This window comes from Penicillium bovifimosum, assembly GCF_028826915.1.
Source record: "Penicillium bovifimosum strain IBT 22155 chromosome Unknown utg000004l_segment0_segment0, whole genome shotgun sequence".
Lineage (NCBI taxonomy): Eukaryota > Fungi > Ascomycota > Eurotiomycetes > Eurotiales > Aspergillaceae > Penicillium > Penicillium bovifimosum.
In genome coordinates, this window is record NW_026622713.1 from 1,508,185 (window position 1) to 1,519,218 (window position 11,034).

The window sequence follows — 11,034 nt, forward strand, 5'->3', positions numbered from 1 at the left end:
GTAGATTATTGGGGAGAGGAAAGTGGAAGCGGTCAAAAAGTGTGGAGAGAGGACGACTGACGCCATGCAGAAGCTAAAGACGGATCTGCCCCGCTCCGCCCTTATCGTTCGCCATGGCGACTTGGCATTCAAGGCAACTAAATTCTTTCCATTCCCCTTTCCCCACGATGTTGATGGTTAGCTAGATCTATGTTTCATACAATTGATTCTTTCTCCTTGAGAATGTTGGTTTTCATTTAGAGATGCTAACAATATAGGAAAGAAATAGAACTCCGAGATACATGCAACTCCATATGCCCGCTGAAAGGATATATCGCTATGCAACAGAAACAGTCTAATGATGATCATTCCAGCATCACGTCGAATATGCAAAGCGCCAATGAAAGTCGTCGTGTCATAGTACAAGTCTCGTCATTTCCGCAATTGTGGTCGTCAATCGTCTCCGCGCAGCAAATTCGCTCGTCTCGTCTCGGTTTCGATAGTACTGCACGGTGATCTGGGAAACCAGCCGGTAGCATGCATATCTAGATTGGAAGACATGTTAGCACATTTACTCCAGAGAGAGGAAGAGTTTTCAAGCACATACAAGACCAGCCGAACCTTTTCCGCCCTTGTTCTCGTTAGCGGCATCCCTGCTCCTTGCAAGACCGCCGGTGATGGGCTTGCGAATATTTCTGCCATCAACACATCACCCCAGAGGGCGCTGCTAAAGTCCACAACCCCGGATAGTTGTTTGGACTCTTCATTCAGTAGGACATGTGAGGGTCGACCAAAGTCCACCACCACAAGCCGTGGTAACGTGACCTCTTCGAGCGCAGGTGCCAAGCGATTGAGCTCGTGTCGGATCTCCGAGTAAGGAAGGTGGATGAACATGTCTTCGGCGTCGCGAAGTACGCCTTCACACAGGGTACAGAATACTTCTCTCCAGGAGGATCTTCCTGCGCCGAGTGCCACTTGCTGTAAAGACCCGAACCCTGGAGCTGCATTGTGCCCAATGGTGCTCACCAAAAAACCCAAATGGCGATCGATACCGTCTCTTTGCTGGGTAGTGAGCTCGCCTTCCATCTCCGAAAGACTTTTCCCTCTTATGTACTGACGGACCAAGTAGGCAGAACCCAGAAGTCTTCCATGAGGATCATAATGATAGAGCTGAGGTATACAAGGGTTTGCGCTTTGGCCAAGAAGAGAGAGAAATTGCGCTTCGGTCTCGAGGAACGACCGCTCACGGCGAAGAAGAGCGGTTCTTGACGATGGAGACCCCTTCAGCAATAAACGTGCTCCGTTCGATAGGATCAGTAACCGCAACGAATGAATGTGGCCGAAGATTGTACGTGAGCGCTGCACATAGACTGTCGAAGGAAACAATAGAGAGAGGGCATCATCCAGTCTATAGTAGTCTTCTGCCTCGGCGGCATGAGTCTGATGACGGAAAGAATTGCCATGGCCATTTGTTTCCATGATTGACGGCATCGTCGACCATCTTTTTACGTCAAGCTGTTGCATCTTGATCTATCCGACGGGGAAGATACTGGTCGACAGGACAGGTTGCTATATGAACGGGGGAGGCTATCGACGGCTCATGGACTTTGGGAAAGACACTGGCCCACAGTGGATGATGTACGAGGAAGGCTGTCACAGTCCCTGGACCTTTAAGCGAACAAGGACGCAAATATGTCTCCGAAGTCCGGGGGGATGGTTCTGAAAGGCATACTGCGAGCCCAATCTAATCTTGGCATCTCGGAGCAGGCTTCCAGAATGATAGAGCACTCGCTTAAGAAACCGTCTTTAGTAGAGATCGTTGAATATCAACGGGGCAGAGCGCCATGGTTGCATGCATACGTAACCGCAATGGAAAGGAAAGCGACCACAGGCACATTTCTCAGCGCCATAATATCTACTTCGTTTATCCACGCGAGCCATGGGGTCCCTTGCCGAAAGGGACTCGGTTCGTATCCGAGCTTGACGACCGGGTTCTCTAAATGGTGGAAGATGTTTGGCTGGGAAAGTATTCACAAGCGAGAGTCTCCAAACCGCTGCTGTCAGATTGGCTCTGATTTAAGAAGAATTATGGATATCTTATAAATTAAGTCCATCAAATAAATTAAAGTGAAGCCCGTCTCGCCTAAGGATCCCGCTCTAAGAAAAATCGCCATCCGAGCACCCGCCGCTGTACCCAATCACAGTCCCTCCTTGCCGAAGTCCCCATAGATCGCCAGGATCAGAGAACTTCGATGTGTTCTTCTCGGTAGTCCGTCTGTTCCTTCGCTTCCTATTTTATGTTTCCGATGCCTTTTGTGCTGATTTTGACTCTCCTGCTAGTCTTGATCGGTCTATTCTTCCGTGCACAACCATCGCTACCGGTTGCTTGGACCACCTGAAACACCTCTTCCTTCTTGCTTCTCCACTTAAATCTTAGCCCTTATGCAAGCTAACGGCTGGAGTTTTGACTCTTAATATTGAATGCATGTCATTCCAACGTTTCATAGGTGTGTCACTTCCTGTTGACTTAGGCCCCATTCTGTAAATATCTCCCCGTTGTTTCATGACGCTGCTTAGATACGAACTGTCGGCTCGAACTTACTCCGGGATCGTGTAAATGTCACCGAAGCCACCTGGGCTAGGCTATCTCCGGAACGGCTTTGTGGCTGCATGAGCTCGGTCACGGCCCGAGGTTAGCATCTTCAACGGCGTGGAAAGGGGAAGAAGGAGGGGCATTTAGTGTGCCAAATAGGGCAAGCAAGATGCAGTGATTTGTCAGGTAAATTCAACTGATCAAGGACCAGCTACAAGACATTCAAGATTGAACTATTCGATGGATCTGAAATCATCAGATTAAGAGCGGTGAAGCCAGTATATCTAGCACTAGGCTTGGCATACCGTAAGGTGCGGCGTCTCAAGGTTGCAGGAACCATATGAATGAACTTGATACAAAGGTTTCACCTATGCGGACAAACGACTCTTCCGTGTGTCATGCAATCTTTACTTGTCTATGCAAATTGCCATTGGCCAAAATGTGTGTAGGTTGATTTGGGTATCAGTCCTCAAAAGACTGGAGTCTGGAATCTGGATCATCGCTCAACCTTCTACTCCGTAGGTGTCGGAGATATACGAGAATAGATACCTCTATCCAAGGTTATGACTTATCAAGGGGTGAAATACCCATTGGCTGGCTGGCGCCGGGACCCAATCGCTGAGATAGATAGACCAGTTCCCCAAATAGGGGAGAGCCACCGGTAGGTACGTGATTTTAAGGAGGCGAGCTGACCAGAGCCCCCAAGAAAGGTTTGTGTCCCAATTCTTCATATTCCTCCATTGCCCCAAAGGTCCTCCCACTGTGTGTGTGTGCGTTCCACCACCAGGACCCCAGGACGCTGTCCTACATACGATCAGTTAAGTGCAGCATATTGTCGCTGGCGGCCTTGCACAACGCCTTTGTGTCATACAGCATGTGATCTTCTATGCGCTCCACAACTATGGTCGCCTCCTTCTGCCTCTAGAGTCTAGACGGACATGGAACAAAGAAGATGGACATACAAGTCAGCAGGCGGCCAAAAAATGAATGACAAGGCCGAAGGAAGAGGACAGAAGCTGTCGGGTGGTTGGTGAAAGTAAGCGGGATAGAAGTTTAAGGCTCCAAGGTGCTTTCTCAAGATCGTACTGTGAACAGGTATTCGGTACATTGGCCAGCTATATCATGCAGCGACAGTTTGTAGGGAACGGAAGCCACGCGCCTACCATATAAGTTCTCAAAAGTGATTGTGATTACGACATGAGATTCTAAGCAGTTGGTGCGTATAATAATCACGTATCATTGAGACTAAGACTTTGCCTCAGTGGACTTGGGTGTTGCCTCTTTCGGCGAAGGATCGTAGATTTCAGCCAGGTTGAACCGCTTCAGCTTGTCATAATCGCCTTGCACTACACTCATGCCAATAACATTCTGCGACGAGTCAGTCAACAATTCAGTAGAAAGGACTTCCCAAGTACTCACCTGGGCAACATCAACAAGGATCATCAAGTCATAGTTTGTTAAATTTACTGGGTGTTCGGGTCCAACCACGTCGGCCACGACCTTGATGATAACGTCCCGGTTAAGCTTGGAGTTGCCTCGCACAGTAGGCCGGATGGCATACTAAATCCATACAAGATCAGCGATACGTTAACGGCAGTACCCCTCCGGGATTCGTTGGCGGGTATTGCCCCAAATCCCGTAGGATCTCCGGCTGCCTAAAGCCTCACAGGAGGGGGAAAGGCGGCCGAACTCACCGTCTTTGGTGCCCCCCCCGAATGAAAATGGGGTTTCAGGATCTCTTTTGCAAAAGCCTCCAGATCCACACTCAAAGTCTTGCGAACTGACGTGACTGGGTGCATGCGCTTAATCCATCGACTCTTTTTGATCTCCGGATTGGCGTAGGCCTCGCTACACAGACGGTGGACTAGCTGCACCGGCTCTATTGAGGGATCAAGACGCATAAATACCACTGTCGAAGATTAGCAACAATACGCAATTTGAGGGCCGAGCATTTTTTTTTTCTTTCGCTTTTTGAATCAATCATAGACGTACCACATGGCATATCCATCTGCACAGGCTGAAATTGACGAGTTTTGTCTTTGCTGGGCTGTAGACCCTCTAGTTCCCTTCGGATCTGGGCCTCAATATCTTCGTCGTCGGTGTCTTGCTCTTCTTCCTCTTGCTGTCCAGTGCCCTCGATGGCCTAAGTGTCAAGTCAGCGGGCGGCGAGCCAGACCGTATGATCTTGGAAGAGGCAAGTTTCACCTGAGAAAAAATGTCGATTGCCTCCGTCAGACATTTCTTTTCTTTGCCCATATCGCATGTCAGAAAGACGCCAACATCTCCTGTTTCAATGGCGACACGACTTGGCTGATTCTGCCATTTCGAACCACCCTGCCAGTCATTAACACTCTGTCAGGATTTGCTTCTAAATGCGTCAATTCATCAATTGCTCACCTTTCTCTTCTTTGAGAACTGACTTTTAGGCATTGCTCTTTTCCCTTAATAGACGATCAAACTGGGTTTGATACCAAAAATAATGTCGATGGTGGGGGGATCGGAGTTTTGTGTGGTCGGCCCGGGAGCTTTGATTGGGGCAAGACGGTGATCGAGAGCTCAGAGCTTCAACTTATCATGTGCTGTTTACTATACTCCATAGACAAGTTGCTTTGGTCCTGGTATGTATAATACAATAACTTTAACTGAGCTGATCATAGATAGCAGTGAACGTAAGTATTTGTGTTGCATAACTTGCAATCAAGTGGGACAATTGTATGACATCAAATCTGTGACGTAGTTAAAAGTGGTCTCACCTTCTCAACTTATCAGGACATTCTTCTTCTTCTTCTTCTTCTTTTGCTCTTCTTCTCTTCATCTCTCCTCAATTTCCCCTCCATTTCTGACATATCAATCATGGCGTCTACCGATATTGTGACTAGGGAGCTCAAGAATCCCGTGGATGTCGCCGAGTACTTGTTTCGGCGTCTTCATGAGATCGGAATTCGCTCGTTGCATGGTGTCCCCGGTGACTACAACCTGGTCGCATTGGATTACCTGTCCAAGGCTGGTCTCAAATGGGTTGGAAACTGCAATGAACTCAATGCCGGTAAGTTACACCTGACATAAATCAGCAATTGATCTGGATCTCACATTTGCCTCTTTGTAGGATACGCGGCCGATGGCTATGCGCGCGTGAAAGGTATCAGCGCCCTGGTCACGACGTTCGGCGTCGGTGAGCTGTCCGCTCTCAACGCTATCGCAGGCGCATACTCCGAATTTGTTCCAGTCATCCATATCGTTGGCCAACCCACCACAAAGTCGCAGAAGGATGGAATGTTACTGCATCATACTCTTGGAAACGGTGACTTTAATGTCTTCAATAAAATGAGCGAAGGCGTCTCTTGCTATGTCGCACGCCTGAACAACTCCCAGGATGCAGCAACACTCATCGACAGTGCGATTCGCGAATGCTGGATCCGCAGCCGTCCTGTTTACATCACTCTTCCCACTGATATTGTCGGTGCAAAGGTTGACGGTGATCGCCTGAAGACACCTATTGACCTTTCACTGCCTAAGAATGACCCGGAGAAGGAGGATTACGTGGTCAACGTTGTCCTGAAGTATCTTCATAGTGCAAAGAATCCCGTCATTGTGGTTGATGCCTGTGCTATTCGCCACCGCGTTCTAGAGGAAGTGCGCGATTTGGTGGAGAAGTCTGGCATGCCAACCTTCGTGACTCCAATGGGCAAGGGTGCCGTTAATGAGACCCACAAGAATTTCGGTGGTGTTTATGCTGGCAATGGTTCTAACCCTGGAGTCAGCGATGCAGTAGAGTCATCCGACCTGATTCTGAGCATTGGAGCGATCAAGTCCGATTTTAACACCACCGGATTCACTTACCGCATCGGACAACTGAATACCATTGACTTCCACAGCACCTTTGTCCGAGTGCGGTACTCGGAATATCCCGACATCAACATGAAGGGTGTTTTGCGAAAGGTCATCCAGAAGATGAACCCTCTGTCTCCTGCTCCGGCTCCTGCACTCACGAACATACTGCCCGAGAGCGAGAAAACGTCGAACGATCAGATTATCACCCACAAATGGCTGTGGCCGATCGTGGGACAGTGGCTCAAAGAGAAAGACATTGTTTTGACGGAGACTGGCACTGCCAACTTTGGTATTTGGGATACCCGCTTCCCTGCGCATGTTACTGCCATAAGCCAAGTCCTTTGGGGCAGTATTGGCTATTCTATGGGAGCCTGCCAGGGGGCTGCTCTCGCCGCAAAGGAGGAGGGAGGCCGCCGAACTATTCTCTTCATCGGCGATGGGAGTATGCAGCTGACGGTGCAGGAACTAAGCACAATCCTCAGAAACAAGTTGAATCCTATTGTGTCAGTAACCCTTCAACTCAAGCCCTACCATCTACGTATCATATGCTAACTATTATTAGCTTTGTCATCTGCAACGAAGGCTACACCATCGAGCGATACATCCACGGATGGGATGCAGGATACAATGACATCCAGCCTTGGGAATTCGCCGACATTCCCAAGGCCTTCGGTGGGAAAGAAAACTACCAGGGCTACCGAATCAAGACCCGTGATGAACTCAAGAAGCTGTTCGCCGATAATGACTTTAACGTGTCTGACAAGCTTCGGGTAAGTCTCCACTCCGGGACCATGTGAACGTTCTGCTAACGCGTTATATAGCTGGTCGAGCTGTACATGCCTCGCGAGGATGCCCCTGCCGGCTTGAAGTTGACTGCCGAGGCCGCTGCGAACCGTAACAAGTAAGCTGCTCGGACTGCGAAAGTATTATGATGCACACGAAAGCAATGCAAAAGCAATCTCGAATCCGTTGTCTCTTTTTAGGGTGTTTGTTTCAATAGGATAGCTGCTCAAATGACAGGGCCTGATGGCCCAGATTCTTTTTCAAATTGCGTAAATGCTTTAACACTCAAATAGTGACTCAATTCGCAAAGACAAGTATAAGGCTAACTTGAAAGTTCAGGATTTGAGCTAGTATTCGAGAGGATACGCGAGGGTGTTGTCGGCGTACGGGTGCGAGTAGGGTGTAGTAGGGTGCGGGAAACTAGTTATTCTGTTTTTATTAGGAGAATGTACTATGGAATAGAATAATAATATCCAGCGTCATACCGAAATAATTGCATGTTTTCCATAGCCAGAAACCAGACGGACCTTAGTTCCGATACATTCAGAAAATTCGGGCGGAGAATACCTCAAGTGACGCTTATCGATCTGATAATCTTCATCTGATAAGATGGCACACGGGTAATTCCGATGTCAGATTTCTTTTTTCTTTTTTCCAGGCCCATTGTTCATGCACTCCACCTCCAACCTTGGAAGCAATGATTTTTGTCTTAGTTTGGCGAAACCACCTCTCGGCCGGGTATTTGTTCCTGGAGTCGTGCCACTAGTAACACATGGGAATTGAGCGAAAATGAAATAAAACCTTGGCGCTCACCAGATCAGCTGTTATCCGGAGTCGCCGGGTTAGATGTTGAGTGGTCTTGGGTCTAGCCAACCAGTGCGGGCCTCGAGATTGCCTCGTTTTCACCACCTACTGTGTATGGATTTGATGTCAATAAGGTTGTTCCTCCCATCTGCATTGTATCCGCTACTATACCAAGCGAATTCTGAGAACAAAGCCAGACGGGAAATGTCCAGCCTGCCGCAACTGCCGGCGAGCTTGTTCCATTCTCGGTAGGTATTTAACTAGCTGAACTCTGGCGGAAAAGTTTGTCCTCGCCGATGGGTCCGTTCTCTATTCCCAAACCAATCATTTAGCCGGAACAACATTGGCATAATCCAATTGAAGACTTAATTGGTGTAATTCCAACGCTAAGTCGTTTGGAGGCGTCATGCCTGTACCGTAAAATCCTTGGAATCAGTTATCTGATCTTTCTCCAGCTTGGCTGAAGCGTTCTCGGCCAGTCTCTCATGGTGCCTGGCTTCCATAGAACTGAAAGAATTTTTGAAAACTTTTCCCGTGATCCATATATAGCTGCATCCCCGGATTATCCATTGACTTTCCCTTTTCTTTCTTCAGCTTCCGGTCTCTCTTCAACTCAAGTAAAGAGCGAAAAGGCCTGACCCCGTCTGTATACCATGGGTGTCATGAATCTGACGCGTGGTCGAAAGGACAACGTTGTAGTCGAAGACTTGCGTCCAACTGGAGAGAATGAAAAGTCCCATCTCAACGTGGAGCAGAACAGGGTGGATGATGGCTTGACCAACTTGGATCTTGCGGAGAAAGAGATCCAGGAGCACCCGGATGAGGTCACCTCAAATACTGCCGATGGTGTACGCAAGGCCGAGGCGGTTGCTTTGGTGTGGAGCAAGAAGGCTGTATACGCGACCTATGCCTGGTAAGTAGCAGAAAAACCAACATCGGAAATACTGAACTCTAACATAAATACCTAGGATCTGGGTCTGCTTTTTCATGCTGGCACTGCATTCCTCCATCGGGTCCAACGTTCTCTACTATGCCTATTCTAATTTCCAGAATGCTTCCCAGGTCAGCACAGCCAGCATCTTGGCAAGTATCGTCGGTGGAGTGCTCAAGCTACCCATTGGAAAAGTCTTGACCCTGTGGGGTCGTGCTGAAGGTCTGATCATCTTCACGGCCGTGTATATTGTCGGTATGATCATTCTAGCTTCTTGTAACAACCCCAACAGTTACGCTGCTGGCTATGTTCTTTACTGGGTTGGATATGATGCTATCTATATTATCCTGGATATCTTCATTGCCGATACTTCGGGTCTGCGCAACCGTGCCTTCGCCTTCGCCTTTGCGTCAACTCCCTTCATCTGCACTTCGTTCACGGGCCCCTTGGCTGCCAAGAGTTTCTTGGCCGGTGGGAATTGGCGATGGGCCTATGGTTCCTTTGCTATCATCATGCCCTTTGTCTTCCTACCTCTGGCCGGTGTATTCAAGTACTATGAGAGCAAGGCCCGGAAGATGGGTATCTTGCGACGCCCAACGAGCGGCCGGACAACTATGCAGTCCGTCGCTCATTACCTGCATGAGTTCGACAGTGAGTACAGATGTCCCCTCTGTACTTGACAAGACACTGACCAAATTTACAGTCATCGGTGCCCTCATCCTAATGGCGGCTTTCATTTTGTTCCTCCTGCCGTTCAGCTTGGCCAACTACGGCCGAACCCAATACGGGGAGGCTTCCTTCATTGCCCCTCTTGTCATTGGATTCCTACTCTTCTTCGTCTTCGCAGCATGGGAAAAGTGGTTCGCTCGCACCCACTTCATCCCCTACCAACTCTTCCGAGACCGCACCGTCCTCGGCGCCTCTTGTCTTGCAGCCATCCTCTTCTTCAGCTTCTACTCCTGGGATCTCTACTTCTACTACTTCGTGATGGTCGTATACAACCTCGATGTTCCGACGACCGGCTACATGACCGCGATCTACACCGTGGGCTCCTGCTTCTGGTCTGCGGTTTTCGGTGTTTGGATCCGCTACGTGAAAGAGTTCAAGTACACCTGCCTCTGCTTTGCCCTACCTCTGATGACCCTCGGCGCAGGCTTGATGATTCACTTCCGCGGCTCGGACGGCGACATCGGCTATGTGATCATGTGTCAGATCTTTATTGCTTTCGCTGGTGGCATGCTGGTCATCGGTGAGCAGATGGCCGTCATGTGCGCCTCTGACCGTGAGGGTATCCCCATGATGATCTCGCTGGTTTCACTCGCCTCAAACTTGGGTGGTGCCGTCGGCTATGCTGTCTCGGCTGCCATCTATGCCAACACCTTCCCCGAGGGTCTGCGCAAAGCTCTCCCCGAAAGGGCAAAGGACCAGTGGGCGGCTATCTATGCTGGTGGATATCTTGCCCAAATGAAATTTGCGCCCGGCACTGAGGAGCGTGATGCGATCAATTTTGCTTATGGCTACAGTCAGAAGAATGGCTGCATTGCTGCGACGGCTATTCTCGTCCTTGGTATTCCGTGTATCGCTATGTGGAGGAATTATAGGGTGGATAAGGCGCAAAACAAGGGTACTGTCCTTTAGGTCGACGTCTTTACCAAGACTCGGGCTCGATTCTATGTATAAGAACGGGCAGTGTATGGTTGGCAGCCACTCAACTAGTTCCTACAGTCTACTAGTTGCTTGACCCTACAATATACCTGACTTCATCGACAAGTCGTGTTTCTCAAGACCAGTACATTTATGGACTGGCTATGTACTGGATACCGAAGTGTACTGGTACTGGTAGTATCTGAATCTACATCCAAGGAAGATCATACCTTACCTATTTGTAAAAACAGATCTCCAGTCACTTGGAAAGACGCCACAGGGTTGTCATTGGCGCATAACAGAAAGGTCACGGGCCACAGAAGGTGAGATTGGGAGATTGCAGGGCCGTGCATGGTGATGGTTGAGGGGTTGAAGAGGGTAAAGACCGTAAAGGGGTGAACAAATACGAGAAAATAGGTTAATTTATCGTTGAGTGGGCAGCAGAGTCGGGGAAAAGAGCGGACCGATC

General features: G+C 49.0%; 4 protein-coding genes across 4 annotated transcripts; 2 read left to right on the forward strand and 2 right to left on the reverse strand.

The window, feature by feature from the left end:
* Positions 1-394: 394 nt before the first annotated feature.
* N7515_004882 (phosphotransferase family protein) lies at positions 395-1,503 on the reverse strand (the record flags this gene model as incomplete). The annotated part of the gene is made up of 2 exons (XM_056665626.1): positions 395-524; positions 587-1,503. 2 exons carry the CDS (start codon positions 1,501-1,503, stop codon positions 395-397), a joined length of 1,047 nt encoding a protein of 348 aa, XP_056522576.1.
* Positions 1,504-3,817: 2,314 nt separating this feature from the next.
* N7515_004883 (THUMP domain-containing protein) lies at positions 3,818-5,002 on the reverse strand (the record flags this gene model as incomplete). Its single annotated transcript, XM_056665627.1, has 6 exons — positions 3,818-3,940; positions 3,992-4,132; positions 4,267-4,481; positions 4,565-4,715; positions 4,778-4,906; positions 4,970-5,002. The coding sequence occupies 6 exons, from the start codon at positions 5,000-5,002 to the stop codon at positions 3,818-3,820; spliced, it is 792 nt and encodes a 263-aa protein (XP_056522577.1).
* A 423-nt stretch (positions 5,003-5,425) lies between these two features.
* Positions 5,426-7,308, forward strand: N7515_004884 (alpha-keto acid decarboxylase family protein; the record flags this gene model as incomplete). Its single annotated transcript, XM_056665628.1, has 4 exons — positions 5,426-5,618; positions 5,679-6,906; positions 6,966-7,173; positions 7,225-7,308. The coding sequence occupies 4 exons, from the start codon at positions 5,426-5,428 to the stop codon at positions 7,306-7,308; spliced, it is 1,713 nt and encodes a 570-aa protein (XP_056522578.1).
* Positions 7,309-8,643: 1,335 nt separating this feature from the next.
* On the forward strand, positions 8,644-10,559 carry N7515_004885 (Major facilitator superfamily domain general substrate transporter; the record flags this gene model as incomplete). The annotated part of the gene is made up of 3 exons (XM_056665629.1): positions 8,644-8,903; positions 8,959-9,572; positions 9,625-10,559. The coding sequence occupies 3 exons, from the start codon at positions 8,644-8,646 to the stop codon at positions 10,557-10,559; spliced, it is 1,809 nt and encodes a 602-aa protein (XP_056522579.1).
* Positions 10,560-11,034: the final 475 nt, after the last annotated feature.